Source organism: Cetorhinus maximus, chromosome 7, assembly GCF_964194155.1.
Source record: "Cetorhinus maximus chromosome 7, sCetMax3.hap1.1, whole genome shotgun sequence".
NCBI lineage: Eukaryota > Metazoa > Chordata > Chondrichthyes > Lamniformes > Cetorhinidae > Cetorhinus > Cetorhinus maximus.
The window spans coordinates 17,253,703-17,271,348 of record NC_135885.1 but is presented as its reverse complement, the minus strand read 5'-3'; the positions used below and the strand labels follow the sequence as shown (position 1 = coordinate 17,271,348).

General features: G+C 43.0%; 1 protein-coding gene across 1 annotated transcript in view; it reads left to right on the top strand.

Moving 5' to 3' along the window:
• Positions 1-17,646, top strand: part of LOC144682610 (cohesin subunit SA-2-like) — a 123,114-nt gene that overhangs the window by 9,734 nt on the left and 95,734 nt on the right. Inside the window, exon 2 of the mRNA XM_078545103.1 lies at positions 17,425-17,607. Within this exon, the coding sequence (XP_078401229.1) occupies positions 17,564-17,607 (44 nt within the window). The 5' untranslated portion in view covers positions 17,425-17,563. The remainder of the gene's footprint in view (positions 1-17,424; positions 17,608-17,646) is intronic.

The following is a 17,646-nucleotide window of genomic DNA, read 5'->3' as shown; positions in this document are numbered from 1 at the left end:
TTCAAGGGTAAATAGGGTTAGGCAACAAACGCTGGCCTCGCCAGCAATGCCTACATCCCACGAAAGAATAAAGAAAAAAATCTGTTGGGGATATTTAATTATATTTTTGCTTTTGGCTCAGTTTTAACACTCAGTGGTTGAGAAGGCGGTCTTGCCTCCAGGGGCTTACCATGTCACACTTAAATTTTAAGTGATGTGTGGGTGCAACTCTAACTTCCTCACTTCCTTGTAAGGAGATGTCTGGCCTTTGCTTCCCAACCCTTCCTCATTGCACAATCCAAAGGAAAAAGTTGACTTGCGGTGAATAATGGCATGCTGCATTGGAGCACCAGCGTGAGCAGATGTGACTTTACATCTTCCGCATGGGGATCGAGCACCTGAATTCCTTTTCTTTTCAAATGGCAGTACAAATTATAAAAAGTGCAATTGTAATAAATTCAACCATCTTCAATCATACTTTAGCCATAGTGTAGCTGTTGGCACTGTTTCTGACCTACTGGTCTAGATTTTTCTCCCCTTTACTGCTTGTTTCCGGGCAGTAACAGGGTGGGCAACATGGAAGAAATGTGGGGGGGGGGGGGGGGGAGGAGGGAGGGTGTTTGGAGGGGTTGCATTGAATTGGTAGCACAGGCATTCCATCTACACCTCAATGGACCTCATCAATCCTTTCTCAAGTGACAGCATTTGCTGAATACACCCATTTTCATTTGGGCAGTTCTAGTCAGATGGCATGATGATTGAAAAGAAACTTGACATGTTCACCTTCATTAACACCTTGGCTGTGCTGGGCATCAGGTGTGCTGTTGTGTTGCAGTGCTCAGAGTGGGGGCGGGGTTAAATTGTGAATAGCCCACAAGCTGAGCACCGTTGACTATAGGGTGGATCGATTAATTATAAATATTGGAACAACCAAATGTCCTTTCTTGGCTACACTGGGGAGCAAGTAACTACTTCCTGCTCCGCGCCACAGCCTGAGGCAAGGATGTTCTGGCTAGCCTCTCCGCAACCCACTGCCCCCAAAGGAGAGACCTCTGGTGCAGATGGAAATCCCATAGCTCACCTAACACTATTTAAATTAGTTACCCTGAGAAAATCCACTTGAATCAGTATTGGTAGCTGTGAGTGAGCAGTGAAGCGGTTCCAGGATTACAGATCACTGGGGGAGAAAAAATTGAACAAGATTGTATTTTATAGATATTATTTGCTAGGAAAGTTGAAATCTTGGACTTGAATGTAGTTTTTTTGGTTGGCAAAATTTTATATATTTGTCATCAACCTATTTTTTGACAGCAGTAGAAGCACACAGTTCACATGAGCTTCATTAAGCTGTCTCAGCTCCCACTTAGCTGCCAGTTAGCAGTCCCAGCCTAGTCAGCTAGCAGGTAACCCCCTTTGGGAGCCGTTGCGAGGAGACTAAGGTGCAACATATACTTGGGTATATTAAGTAACCTGTCCCAGGTTTCAGGCTTCAGCTTCACAAATTGTTGTGCAGTGTCCATTGAATTGTCTGACCTTGGATCTAATTTCATGCATAGGTGGGTATGTATGCCAGCAACTGGCAGCTACTTTAGGACATAATACTTTACGTTTGGTGAACATTTATTGCCTCTGGGACAACCTGCCATCAATCACTGATGTTGTATCTTATCTAAGTCCCAATATGCTGACTACCTGTGAATCATTCCTAATGGACTAGGTAATGAACATAACTGTTTCTATCTCCGGCTCTGATCAATTTTGACAGGACTTTGGTTGCAGAATATCTCTATATTTCAAGACTTAGGGAATTCTCTTTTAAGGAGGACTTCAAATCTTGCATCTTTGGACTCAAGTCAAGTGCAACTCAAAAAGAGTTAGGCTATTTGGCGATATTTTGCTGTTCACCATCTGCTGATGATATCTTTCCCCCTTTGTAAGAAAGTACTGACTGAGATTGTTGGAGTACTCAAGTGCCCCCTTCTACCATGGGATCATTCAGTAGCCACGATGTGGTTCTAGCATTGGCTGCCTCTTTGGGTTGCCTGAGAGCTCAACTCCGTTCACCACATAATCTGACACCATGCTGCATCTTACTGATGACTTGAAAGGAAAGCCAAGCACTACGTTCTGCTGGATGACAAGGCACTTTGGAAAGGCCTTGAATAGGAAGTCATACCTTAGACTGGCATCCCATGGAAATGTCAAAAGGCAAAACAAGTGTTACCTATCTCTTGTCAGCTCATTCAGTCTAGAGTGCTGGTGGATAGCCAGGCAATTAGCAGGAGGAGACTTGATGAAACTTCCCGTCCTCAACCATCTGAGCGCAAGAGCCGAGAAAGTATCAATTGGACAATCCCACCAGAACCACCCAAAACCAGCATCATCACAAATGGCAGTGTTCAGCCAACTCCATTCACTCCAATTAACATTAAGAAGTGGCTGAGTATACTGGGCACAGCAAAGGCTATAGACCCTGAAAATATCCTGACCACAGTGCTCATGACTGGTTCACTAGAGCTAGATGCTCCCTTGACCAAGCAATATAATTCAGTTAACCACCACTCTACCCACCCCTCCTAATCATCAGTTAAGGGTCAGGAGGGGTTTCAGTCGCACCATTCAGCAACACCTACTCATCAATTACCTGCTCACTTCTGTAGTTTAAACCGAATGCGAAATTAAAATGAATTGTAACTTATTAGCTCAAAGTGTACCAGGTGCAGAATCTATTCCCACTTGTACAACTCCTGAGCTGCAGCAGGATTAGCTGATAAACATTATTTCGCAACCCTTCTACCACACATGGTGTTTACCTCAAAGCTTACTACATAAAAATGCTCTTATCTCCTGTGAAGTTGGTTGATTACAGCATTTGGCTTTGTATAATTTGTCCTATTAGAGGAGGTGAAATTCATATTGGATGGGGCGCTGCAAAATGGGTGGTGGTGAATCGGCCATTGTTATGCAGACCTACCAATTTTCCTTTGCAAAATGGGTTTGCTATGCTATACAGGACGATCGCTTTTTTTAATGTAAATGTTTATAATTCAAGCAAAACAGCGTGAATCTAATCAAAGGTTTAGACAAAGAGAGGAACATAGGAGTGAAGAACAGCTGTTTAGCCTGTTCTCATTTCCGTCCTCATTTATCTTCACCTTTAAGACTCGATCCATTGTCACTTGCTTCCATCCTACAGCCAAGTCAATAATTTCAATCGCTAGCTGCTGCAGGAAATCTTAAAATAAATAAGTTCATATGAAAAATATAATTGGAGATGAAAGACATATTAAACCTGTTAAGAGTAACTTCACATTGCAAAGAAAATTGAGTTGCTGCTTCACGTGGTTCACAAATGCCTCGACTCACATTGACCATAATCCACAAACAGATAGAAATGTGTCTACTAGATGGCAACAAGACTTTGTCACTTAACGACCTAGCACCTCAGATAAATCTGTCATTCACAAATGGGTTTGAATGACCTCTTACCGCTGCATGACTCAAGATTAGAATTAGCCACAGGTTGGACTTGCTACTAGACGCAATAATGTCAATCATATTCAACACCAATGTTAAACTCTTTAATCAATTGTGCCGACTGTCATTCTATTGGTTGGCAGGATGGGCCCATGTTCCTAATCCCATGCTTCTGAAATCAGACCGTGATCAGGATGTGAGTTGAACTCTTACCAGTTTGCCAGCATGTCCCAATTCAATTTTCTTGTTTTCCTACCATGCATCATGCATCGCACAATCAGCACACCAAGCTAGGCTGGTGTCTTGGTTTTATTAGGGAAAAAAAAACTTGCATTTATATAGCACCTTTCATGACCTCCGGATGTTCCAAAGCACTTTACAGCCAATTAAATACTTGTTTGAAGTTTAGTCACTGTTGTAATATAGGAAACTTGGCAGCCAGTTTCTGCACAGAAAGCTCCCAAGAACAGCATTGCAGTAATGACTGGCTAATCTGGGTCTGTGATGTTGATTGAGGGACAGATATTGGCCAGAACTCCCCTGCTGTCTTTGAAATAGTGCCATGGGATCTTTTACATCTCCCCGAGAGAGCAGACAGGGCCTCAGTTTAATGTTTCAGCCAAAAGGCGGCATTTCTGATGGTGCAGCACTCCCTCAATACTGCACTGGAGTGTCAGCCTAGATTTTTGTGGTCATGCCACTGGAGTTGGACTTAGACCCACACCCTTCTAACTCAGAGGCAAGAGTGCTACTAACTGAGTCAAGAATAAATGCTAGACCAGCTATTTTCATTCATATGGCACCAGTAAATATACAATCTATCATTAATGTTCAGACTTCCTGAAGTACATGAACTAAAAGGAAAAAAAACTCCAGAATTATATCAATGGCCTGGTTGAGTTGGTGGAAAAGTGGCAAATGGAATTCAATTTAGAGATTACATTTGGGGAGAGCGAACAAAGCTACGGAATACACAATAAACGGGAGGATATTAGAAGGGTAGAGGAAGTAAGAGACCTTGGAGTGCATTTCCACAGGTCCCTGAAGGTGGCAGGACAGGCGGATAAGGTGATTAAAAAAAAGCACATGGAATGCTTTCCTTTATTGGACGAGGTGTAGGATACAGAAATGGGGAAGTAATGCTGGGACTGTATAAAATGCTGGTTAGCCCACAGCTGGAATTTTGTGTACAGTTCTGGTCGCCACATCACAGGAAGGACGCAATTGCTGCGGAGAGAGTACAGAGGAGATTTACAGGAATGTTGCCAGGGCTTGAAAACTGCAGCAATGAGGAAAGATTGGATAGGCTGGGGTTGTTTTCCTTAGAACAGAGGAAGCTGATGGGTGACCTAACTGAGGTATACAAAATTATGAGGGGCCTGGAAGAGTAGACAGGAAAGACCTGTTTCCCCGAACGGAGAGGTCAATTACCAGGGGACACAGATTTAAAGTGATTGGTAGAAGGATTAGAGGGGATATGAGGAAAAACTTGTTCATCCTGAGGGTGGTGTGTGTTTGGAATTTGCTGCCTGGTTTGATAGTGGAGGCAGAAACCCTCAACTCATTTAAAAGGTACCTGGATCAGCACTTGAAGTGCTGTAACCTGTAAGGCTACAGACCAGGTGCTGGAAGGTGGGATTGGAGTGGGCGGCTAGTCTTTTTATTTTTTCTTTTTCGGCCGGTGCAGACATTCTTTCTGTGCTGTAACTTTTCTATGGTTCTACTTGCATTTATATAGCACTTATCATGACCACTGAACGTCTCAAAGTAAAGGGTAATCATTGTTGTAATGTAGGACAGAACTGGCACAAACTAGGCCAGTAGGTGGCCAGCATGGCACTGTGGGCTGCATGCTCTTTAATTCCTGACGCCTGGTGTTAAATGCAAGCTGTACTGATCGGCGATTGCCCTCTTGTTGTACGCTGTGAGGATCCAATGTGAACTGAATTTGTCTAACAGCTCCTTGGATCAATTGGTATTATTCTTGAGTCAGAAGATCCCATTTTAGGATGCAGTTCCAGCACATATTCTAGTTTGGTATTTCAGTGCAGTGCCGAAGGAGTGCGGCATTATCAGAAGCTAGTGGGGGTGAAATTGGTCCAACAATAGCGCAAAGTGAACAATAGTCAACAAAGCCACAAAAATAGCAGCCTGTTTTACACCCTGCCCGATTATTTACTCATTGAGGCCACCGGTGCATTTAGACTGATAACGGACACGAAAGTTAAAATAAAAGCCCTCAAACTGTGGTGTATGAAGATTACAGAACAAATGTCCCTTCACGCTGACCCAGCAAAGTGCAATTCCTCTTATTGAAAAAAGAAAAATCAGTGCTGGTATGAAGATGGATTCCCTCTGTTGTATTCATGTCCCTTACCCTGCAATATAAAGAGGAACATCCTGTACCGGTGTACTGTGAACTTTCCATTTGCTACATCAGCCATCCTTAAGCAAATTTGTCAACTTGTGCTAATTTATGTACTGTTTTGTGGACTCGATTGAGGAATGTATTGTGACATGACCCACTCAGGTTTCACACAGGAATCTCACGCAATTGACAGGGAGCGAGGGCACAGCCTCAGTCTGGAGTGGATAAAATCCCACACCCGGGAATGTATGGAAAGTGGCTGTGCCATCAAATCCCCCCAACAGGATCCCTGGTGGTATCACAGACTGAGCAGCAAAAATTAGTCACTATCAAAGAAAAATCGAAAACATTGATTCATAATAATTAACAACAGAAATAATTACGCGTACAGTGTCGGTCACCTTATTTAAGGAAGGATGTAAATGCGTTGGAAGCAGTTCAGAGAAGCTTTGCCAGACTAATACCTGGAATGAGTGGGTTGTCTTATGAGGAAAGGTTGGACAGACTAGGCTTGTATCCGCTGGAGTTTAGAGGAGTAAGAGGTGACTTGATTGAAACATATAAGATCCTGAGGGGTCTTGACAGGGTGGATATGGAGAGGATGTTTCCTCTTGTGGGAGAATCTAGGATTAATGGTCATTGTTTAGAATAAGGGGTCGCCCATTTAAAACAGATGAGGTGACATTTTTTCACTGAGGGTTGTGGGTCTTTGGAACTCTCTTCCTAAAAAGGCGGTGGAAGCAGAGTCTTTGAATTTTTTTTAAGACAGAGGTGGATAGATTCTTGGTAAGCAAGGGGATGATAGGTTATCGGGGGTAGGCGGGAAGTAGATTTCAGGTTACTATCAGATCAGCCATGATCTTATTGAATGGGGGAGCAGGCTCGAAGGGCTGAATGGCCTACTCCTGCTCCTTGCTCGTATGCTCGTACATAATTTTATACGCATTTTATTTTCAATCTGCAAAATGGCTGGTGACTATTTACAGCTACAGCCATCCAGTTCTTATGCAGAAAACCAGACTTTCTTTCTCTTGATGCGTCAGAGCTGACACTGTACATGTTTACATGGTGCAGTAAAGTAATTAATTTTAAATATTATGACAAGGAGTACTGAGGAAACCATTTCTGTTACGTTTCTCTTATTGCTTTCTTTCTGTTTCTACAGAAAAATAGTCACCTTTGCCCAACAAATACCACCTTATTTTCTAGGGGCCTCTCACTATTGGAAGTGACCACCATCATGAAATTAGAATGTCTTTTAGACTGTGTAAAAAGATGTAACTGTGAGATTTTGTTACCTGGCTTGCGTACTGCACTTTACCTGTTGGACTCTTGAGAAACACAATTACACGCTTAAAAGAATGATCGTTTAAATTACTCACACATCTCCACCAGGTTTTGCCATGTTTCTTTTCAGGTTATACCATGGATTAGAAAATCCTGAAATGTTGCAGCAGCCATTTTGGCACGCCCATATGATTGTAGATGAATGCTACTGCAGTCATATTGTGAGCTTTTCTGTTCGGCATCCTGATCCATGTGGTGGACAAACAGTGCTCCACGGGACTGGGCAGCCTTCCAGTCCACATGTTGCACGTAAAAAAACCTCAGAAGACGGCTTAGCGAAGCAGGTTGATGTTTTGCAGTTGAAACCTTATTAGCTTTCCGGGCAATGTAGCAATTTGCACCGCTCTCTGGAAATCAAAATCGTTTAAGTTCCCAGTGGAATTACCCTCCTCCGAGCAATGAGAATGGCATGATGGGACTTTCTCAGCTATGTACGTGTACATCATTAAATTATCCCCTGGGTACACTGACAGTAGTTCACACAATACCAATCTTCACTAACGTTTGGTAAGGGAGCAATTGGTGCTTATTTAAAGCTGGGTAATTCTTTTTAGATATCGATATATATATTCCATCCAAATTCCCCAACGCAAACATTTCTCGATAACAAATTTGAATGTCGCCACTCATTACTTGTACACATTGGCTAATGCCTTTTATGGCATTAATTGTTGTCTCTTGTTGTTCCCAGAAGTTCGAAATAATCACACTTTTAGACACAAAATGCTGGAGCTTTCTTCAAATCTATTTCACACATTTCACCATGTGCCGCGACAGATACATTGTTGCTCGACACCTGACTGCAGTGCAGCAGTGAATGTGGCACCCCGGATATACATTCGCATAACACTTAGTTCCAAACTCTATATGCATAATATAACAATATAACATTAATGTTGGAATAAAAAGAGACTGAAAACGGAATTAAGTTGCAATGCCCAATTTACAGTATAAGGTATAGAGAATACTGCTACTGCGAGTCTCAGATTGAGGGTCATGGCTTTTTATGCACTCCCATTGTGGCATACCGTCGATTTGACTGGTGGCAGTTATATTTTGGATTCCTCTTTGTTTTTTGGCTAGAACACTTTGTGATGGTGCAGACAACCTCGCAGTCAGATCGTCACAAAACAATTGATAATTGTGAGTTGTTAATTGACAGCGCATTCTAAACCCACTACCACTTCCAGCTGGACACATGGGAACACCACCACTTGGAAGTTCCCCTCCAAGCCACCCACCTCCCTGACATCGCCGTTCCGTCACTGTCGCTGGGTCAAAATCCTGGAACACCCTCCCTAACGGCACTGTGGGTGTACCTACACCACATGGACTGCAGTGGTTTAAGAAGGCAGCTCACCACCACCTTCTCAAGGGCAACTAGGGATGGGCAATAAATGCTGGCCTAGCCAGCGAAGCCCACATCCCGTAAATGAATTTTTAAAAATTACAGAGTAATTAATCAGCAGAGCATGGTCATAAGCCATTATTTTGTTATCAGTAGCATGGCAGCATTGTAGTTTTGTTACTTAACCTGGAGACGTGAGTCCAAATCCTAACACAGCTGCTAGGGATTTTGAAATGCAGTTAATTAAATAAATTTGGAATTAAAAAGCTAGTATCACTAATGGTGACCATTAAACTACCAGATTGTTGTAAAATCTGCTCTCCTTACTGGGCCTGGCCTCTGAGTGACTCCAGACCCACAGCAATGTGGCTGACTCTTAACTGCCCTTTGAAACGGCCTTGCAAAGCCACTCCGTTGTATCAAAACCGCTACAGAAAAACTAAAATCCACGTGGACTGCAGGCATTCAAGAGGGTAGTTCACCACCACCTTCTCAAGGGCAATTAGGGATGGACAATAAATGCTCGCCTCCCACGAATGGATAGAACAACCACACTGCATAAATCAGCACCTTCTGAAGTGAAAGAGAGAAATTAGGCAAGAACAAGTTGCAGGGGATAAGGAAGGTAGACCACGAACAATGGAAATTGGAAATAAAGTCAGAAAGCAGGCAGCATCTGAAGAAGATTCTGGGTGAGACTCTTCTTCAAAACTGGCAAAAGAAATGACAGTTTAGCATCAGGAAAGTCATCTGAATTGCTATGATATCATTAGTCACTCCGAGGGATATTGCCCCAATGTCTGGATCTAGTGGGTTGAAATGATTTTCACGTTCAGCTTCAATAACATGTCAAGTGTCCAACAATCACAGCGACCGCTTTGTTTTGCTGACCCAAGTCTGATGAGGGCAATAATTGGCCCCTTCCCTCTCCCTGTACAAAAACAAAAGATGGTGCTCTCCCTGACCATTTAGGATTCTGCAGCTTGGCATTGATGACACCATCAACCTGTGCAATTTTCAAGCCATATATTACATTTTTCTCATTATTTCCCTTTTGGTGGATCTTCTGCAGGATCTTCCTTCGCACCTTGTACCATTAGGGGCAGTAGAGAGAGATTTTGTGTTAATAGATGAGCAAGGACATACTGACCTATGTTGAAATATCTTTGTTGCTTTCTGGATCATGCTGTTGCCTGACTATGGAATGAAAATAGTCTCAGTTCCTGAATTAATGGTTTCTAGGGAAATGTTAGTAGATTTTTTTTCTTTCAGCTTCACTCCACAGTTTTGACGAGACTTATCAGTGAACTTAACAACGGGAGAACTCAGACCCTAGCATTCAGTCTTTGATTTATCATTCTGTTCACAATGGTTCAAGCTATTACGTAATTAATTTATTTTTGATTTACAGAAAATAGTTACAGAAATGATTGATAATTTCAGCTGGTTGCAAAGAATGATGACTAAAACATGTCTTGCAAGAGAACAGGAGATTAAAAAAAAACAATTTAATATTTTTCCTACAAAGGAATTTGTTGCAAGTTCTTGAAATGTCCAAATACAAAAAACTCCTTAAGGTGACATTTGAAGATATTTATGTAATTAAAATAACCAAACAGCTCCTGAACTTTATTATTGCAATACTAATGTCAAGATTAATTGAAGAAACCTTATAATTTAACATTTAATTGGCCTTATTTTTTGTCTTAATACATTTAAACTTTTCCTATCCTGTATCTGCTGATTTTCATTTGCGTTTTCACCTACATCCGTTTTTCATCCACATGTATCCATATTTTTAATACCTTTTTAAATTGGCTTGTTGCTCTGGAAACGTTTTGAGATATTTTTGAAGGGCTACTTTCTGCTCATTGGTTGTGGAATTGGTTGGAGATGATCAATGATTTCAAAAGGAAATTGGGTGGGCGTTTGAGGGAAATAAACTTGCAAGGCTAAGGGGTAGAGTGGGGGAATGGGGTTAACTGGATTGCTCTAGCATATACTGAGCCCGCGTGGACTCCATGGGCCAAATGGCCTCCTTCTGTATGACTATGACTCCATAGCTTGGCTTGACCGCTATAATTTGCCTATATTCCCAAGGGTTTAGGAGAGGTGAACATAACTCAGTGTTCCCTCTCCAGATTTCTGTCTCCTACTGGAGAACACACATGCAACACACATGCATCGATGCTGGGCGAGAACATAAGGATGCTATGTTCCACGTGCTGGAATAGCCCAAGTGACCTTCTGCCATTCAATGAATAATCACTTGAACAAGGTACTGGGGTGTTTGTTTGGCCTGGAATTTTAACTCCAGCATTGAACTTATGTCTTTAGGTGAGGAGGAAGGGAGAAATGTTTTTTTAATTTATTCTTTCACAGGTTGTGGGCATTGCTGGGCAGGTCAGCATTTATTGCCCATCCCTAATTCAAATGGTGCTGAGCCGCCTTCTTGAACCGCTGCAGTCCATGTGGTGTAGGTACACCCACAGTTCTGTTAGGGAGGGAGTTTCAAGTTTCTGTGACAGTGAAGGAATGGTGATATAGTTCTAAGTCAGAATTGTTATGATCCCAGCTAAGGTTACCCCTGGACAAGCCTGGTCCCAAGGTGGAACCCAGCTTGATAGATCCTAACTTTTATTTATTTGTTCAGATGCGTGGAGAGTAGCTACTGAACAGAGTCACAGGAGTCAGCTGATGAACTTTTAACAAAAGAATAAACCATTTATTAAACAAGAAAATATGAACTATATTACGATACTCCTTCACCCACAAATATACCTTTACAGATATATACAGATTTGTAAGGATAACACAAGTTATAAAAGCTATCTTATACTCTAATGTCCACAGTAAGTATGCAGTCCATGTACCAATAGGCACCCTATGGTCAGACACACCACATCCTGAAACCAAGTGACAGATGCCATCTCAACCAGATGCTATGGATCTCTCCTCAACTCCCCCCAGATGCTTGTCAAACCGTGAGCCAACCAGTCTCACTTCGCTGTCTTTTACATGAGGGTTTCCAATCTTCACTCTCCAAGACCTTGCCTTGGAATCTTCTGCAAAACTGATGCTTTCTCTCAGATGTTTTCCGCAAGGGTTCACCTTCAGGGTTTCGAACTCTCCTCCTGATGTTCCTCTTCCCTGGTTCACCACATGCATTCAAGATGTCTTCCACACACTCTCTCTCATTGACTCAGCCATCAACAGTACCACTGCTTCATGTGCCCATAGCAAAGAGTTACAGACGTTCAATTGTCTCTTTGGACGATTCTGCCTCTTATAAGCTGTTCTCGCTTTAAATCTGCTTTCTGCAGCTTTTGTCTCTTTAAATCTGAAGCTTGGAGCCTTTTTCTTTGCCCCTCACTCTTAACTTCACTTAACAGGGCCTTTTCCAGGTTTCTGTCCTTCTTTTGACTAGAAGATCTACTTGGGACTTTCCCCTGTTTCACTCCCCTGGATTTTGGTGTGTTTTCTTTGGCAAGGGCTGGCTATCTGTCCCCTTTGCTCCAGTCTCTTTCTGGCAGCTACTTTCAAAACTAACTGAACGCAAACAGCTTCCAAAATCAAATGCAGTTTCTCTTCTTCTGTGTGCATGTCTGTGGGAGGGACCTGCCTCTCTGGACCCCTGTTTCTAGGCAATAGCTCAATTCTTCTACTCTTGTTTGTTTACCTTAGCTGCAACAGTCGTAAAAACCTCATTAGAAATGCAGGCACCTTTTTAAAGTGAAACTAAAACTCAATTTGACCTTTTCTTAACACACATACAAAAATACAAATCAAACTTCAACTTTAAAGCTAAAACTCATTCCTAATAACCAGAAATATAAACATAATGCACTTAAACTATCTCTATTTCCTAACAGGTGAACTAGAGAACTTTTAGGGAGTGGTGTTCCCATGCATCTGTTGCCCTTATCCTTCTAGGTGATATAGGTCGTGGGTTAGAAAGATGTCATTGAAGGAGCCTTGGTGAGTTGCTACACTGCATCTTGTAGATGGTACTCACTGCTGCCACTGTGTGTCAGTGGTGGAGGGAGTGAATGTTTAAGATTGTGGATGGGGCACCAATCAAACAGGCAACTTTTGCCCTGGATGGGTTTCGAGCCTCTTGAATATTGTTGGAGCTACACTCACCCAGGCAAGTGAAGAGTATTCCATCACACTCCTGACTTGTGCTTTGTAGATGATGGACAGGCTTTGGGGAGTCAGGAGGTGAGTCACTTACTGCAGAATTCCCAGCCTCTGACCTGCTTTTGTAGCCACAGTATTTATATGGCTGGTCCAGTTAGTTCCTGGTCAATGTTAACCCCCAGGATGTTGATAGTGAGGGATTCAGCAATGGTAATACGATGAAATGTCAAGGGGTGATGGTTGGATTCTCTCTTGTTGGAGATGGTCATTGCCTGGCGCTTGTGTGGCGTGAATGTTACTTACCACTTATCAACCTAAGCCTGGATATTGTCCAGGTCTTGCTGCATTTGGACACGAACTGTTTCAGTATCTGTGGAGTCACGAACATTGTGCAATCATTAGCAAACATCCCCTATTCTGACCTTATGATGGAAGGAAGGTCATTGATGAAGCAGCTGAAGATGGTTGGGCCTAGGAACCTACCCCGAGGAACTCCTGCAGTGATATCTTGGGACTGAGATGATTGAACTCCAACAACCAAAACCATCTTCCTTTGTGCTAGCTATGACTCCAACCAGTGGAGAGTTTTTCCCCTGATTCCCATTGACTTCAATTTTGCTCGGGCCCTTTGATGCTTAAACACAATTAGTTCCGATATTTTAAATCATGTGCATTTTTTTTTGGATTGAAAACCACAGAATTAAAAGGGCTGATTCCATAACCCCTTGCTACCTGTTCTTAATATACTTAAGGGTGCACAGCCAGCGATTTTCCATCCAATAAATTCCTACTAGTGATGTGAGATTGGAATTAGGCCCTCAAATCGAACCAAAACAATGTTACTTTCTCTAGTTGGAACCTCATGGTTTCAGTAAAATCACATGGACATGCGGCAAAGGGAGAAAAAGCTGATCAACATTTCCTTTTGCAAAAATCACGTGAAAAGAAATGATGTAACCTCTAATTCATTTTCTATGGTACCATTTTGGCCTTTTTTGTGCAAAGAATTTTTCAGTGAATCCCCTTGAAGGTTTCTGATATTCAGATGGGTCATGGTGTGACTCATTGAGAAAGCCTTTTATTGTCTGTTGAATCCTTTTGTGTTCCTTTACAGGTAAAATTAGACGGAATCTGTTTCTCATGAGGTATTGTTTTGCGTTAGATATGAGTATTAGGATTCTACAATCTGTTCTGTGGATATGGCCCTGTGTCTAATATATCTCCAAAGATGCCTTGTGATGAGAGTGTTCACAATGGCCTCTTCCAGGCTTGGCTGTTTGCTCTTCCTTCTGTCCTGGTTGTCTTCTAACCCGTCTATAGGAACATCGTGGTTGAGTTTAATGATCTCTTTAACTAATATCCACACCTGTACTTCTATCGAAGGTCTACAGGAATAACAACTTATAACTATATAGTGCCTTTAATGTAAGGAAAAGACCCCAGGTGCTTCATAGGAGCATTAAAAGCATCACTGGATAGTTGAAACCACGTTAAATTTTCATTCCCTCCAACTCCATGGGCAGAATTTTCCCTTCGTCAGACAAGCGCGGTGGGCGGGCCCGGGAGTGGCCATGAAACGGACCGCCGCCCGCGATCGGGCCCCCAACCGCGATTTCACGCTGGCTGGCCAATTAACGGGCAGCCAGTGTGAAGCGTGCGCTAAGACCCTCAGCGCTGCCGGGGTGGGGGCAGGAGGAGCGTGAGCGCTAAAGTCTGCGCATGCGCAGGGGGAGCGTGCACTGAAAGCTCCCTGAAGGCACAGAGCTGCCTCAGGGAGCTGAGGAATTTTACAATGAAAAATAAAGATTTTAAAAATGAGGGAAATATGTCCCCACGTGTGACTCAGTCACTTGAACAGAGACGTATTGAAAATTTTAATTTTTTAAAAACATTACTGTTGGGAACCTCATCCTGCCCATGGATGAGGTTTCCTAAAAAATGCAAAGGCCGCCTGGCCTATTTGCCCGCCTGCCAACCGTAAGGTTTGACAGGCAGTGAAAAATACAAATTAATTGCTAGTTTAACGGCCTTAATAGGCCTCTTAATTGTTGGCGGGCGCGGTGCCGACTCTTGCGCGTGCCTGCCAACCGAAATATCGCGCGAGTGCGCGATGACGTTGGGACGCTCACCTGACGTCATCGCGCACCATTTTATTCCCCATCGGGTCAGGCGTGCGCCTGCCTGCGGGATGTAAAGTCCTGCCCCATGGCTGCTGTGTGTATGTACCTCCTACAAAATGCACTGCAACAACTCGGACTCGTTAAACATTCTTCGACAGCACCTTCCAAACCCACGATCTCTACCACTTAGAAGGGCAAGGGCAACAGATGCATGGGAACACCATGCAATCTTTAAAATATATATGAAAAAAGGGAAACACAGTAACTTCCTTTTGATTCTCTGACCCTGAGATAGTCCAGTGCCTTCGCCAAGTAGAATGATGAAGCAGCTGCCAATCTACACCGACTTCTAATAGCAACAATTGTTCATCTCCAATTGACCTCAGGATATTCCTATTTCCGCCGCTTTCCCACAGGGAGCATCTGGAGAAATGAACTTTAAAGGACCAGGACTAGGTTTAACTTTTGCCGATCGTGTAAAGCACCTATCAGCAGACTTTAAAATTGCCCCCAGCAAATGTTCAACAGGCTAACTGTGAGCAACATCATGGGAGATCAGCTGTAGAATAAATCAAGGGGTTCTGTTGTAATAAGACTCTCCCTTCCATAAAGATCAACCATGATCTAATTCAACGTCAGAACGGACTTGAGGGGCCGAGTGGCCTGCTCCTGTTCCTATGCTCCTATAATGTCAAAGTTATAAAGGCACGCTAAATGCTAACCTACTTTTCTCTTTCGAAAGCTGCTGCGCATTCCCAACAGTTGCAGCTTCTGTTTTCGATGGTCTGAGAGTTGATCCTAGTGGGCCTTGCTGTACAAGGTTTCACTAAGTATCCCCTTTTATTTCACAGTTGGAAGAAATGTTAAAAAGTGCTGAGCTACAAATCACTAAAAGTGCGGTTTGAGATTACATCTTCTCAGAAGAAGGCTCTATTTCTTTTGGTTCATTTATCAACATACCATTTCATATGCACAATACCTCTCCCTTTATTGTAGCATTTTTCACTCTCTAATTCCTGTGATTGTAACCACATTGCCTGAATTTTTAAGAGAAAATGTTCTGCACTCCTCTGGTGACAGCTGTCTGTGTGTAACTGATGTATGTATAGTTCCTCTTGCAGGGATACATATGCATTAGCTGCATATAGGCACCTCTCTCGCTCTGTGTGTAAGTGAGAATCTGGCCTTTGGAAATCTTGAATTGGAAGAAATGATCAGGTGAAAAAATGCTACAATAAACTGTGGGCCTGCAGTCTTGTGAAAATATTAAAGCTTGACTCATTCAGGAAATAAGCAGGAAGATGGCTACTTACCTCATAAACCTATTTGTGATAGTGCTGAAGATAATATAGGTTGGTTGTTTTTCATCTATTTTTTTCCCCCTCATGTTACGTATCTTTATGAGTTGCAGTAAAGTACTATAACCGCAGGTAACTCTCCCTTCACATAGCCCCGTTACACATCATGGAGTCATAAAGGCAGAGAAGGAGGCCGTTCGGCACATCAGGTCCATGCTGGCTCTCTAGACCGAGCAATCCAGTCAGTTCCATTCTCCCTGCCCAATCTTCGTAGCTTTGGAAGTTAATTTCTCTCGATTACCTTTTGAAATCATTGCTTGTCTCTGCTTCCACTACCCTTGTAGGCAGAAAATTTTAGGTCATCGTCACTCGCTACGTAAAAAATGTTCTTCCTCACATCCCCCTAAGTATCTCGTGCCCAAAGTCTCAAATCTGTGCCCTCTAGTCCTTATACAATCGGCTAATAGGGGCAGCACATCCAGTCTCACTCTTTTGCAAAACTAGAAAATGCCTTCACTGCCCATTGTGCCATTTTCCCTTAGGCACCCAGCCCACTGCCACTCGCTCCCCAAGGTGCTCGCCTCTTCCCCTCAGGATACGTCTCATTGCCTCTCTGCTTCCTGAGGAATCACCCGGTGAAGTGGTTCCCACCTTGCCACCTTGCTTGTAGAGGTGTTCTCCCTTCCTGCTACCCTCGTTCTAGGAGTTTTTCTGTTCACCTCCTGATTGGCCCTTCAGCCTTCCTTCGTTCCTGCCGCTTTGCTTCTAGCATCCAGTTCCTTGAAACTTTCTCTTTTATTGTCCTGGTTCAAAAGATGTTTGGCTATTTGAACTGTACATTGCACCCTTAACGTTGGTCTCCAAATATGGAGAAGTATGAAATTCAGACTACTGTCTAGTGTATTCCAGTGCAGTACTGAGGGAGCACTGCACTGTTGGGGGTGTCATCTTTCAGATGAGATGTTAAACCGAGGCTCCGTCCGGCTGCTCAGGTGGATGTAAACGATCCCAAGTCACCATTTCGAGGAAGAGCAAGGGAGTTATCCCTGGTGTCCTGACCAATATTTTTCCCTCAATCCACATCACAAAAAAACAGATTATCTGGTCATTATCACATTGCTGTTTGTGGGAGTTTGCTGAGCACAAATTAGCTGTCGCGTTTTCTACACTATAACAGTGACTACACTTCAAAAAGCACTTCATTGGCTGTAAAGCGCTTTGAGTCGTCTGGTGATCGTGAAAAGCGCTATATAAATGCAAACCTTTCTTTTTTTTTAATGTGGAGAGCATGCTGCATCCTAGTTTATTTAATTAACACATTACATTGCTCTCTTTTTATTCCTGCAGCTCCGCAACAAAATGTGACACCAGGCAGAGATGTTCCTGAGCCGGGACTAGGAAGGTGCAGCAGATGGACGCCACGGCTACCAATCTAAGGAGGCCATTTTGTTAGATCCGTGGCTGAATTTCTGAGCACACAGCAGTGATGATAGCGGAACCAGAGTTGTCGAGCAGGATCTCCCTCCAAAAGTAAGGGTCCACTTAGCTGAGGAGCGATTTATTTTGGGT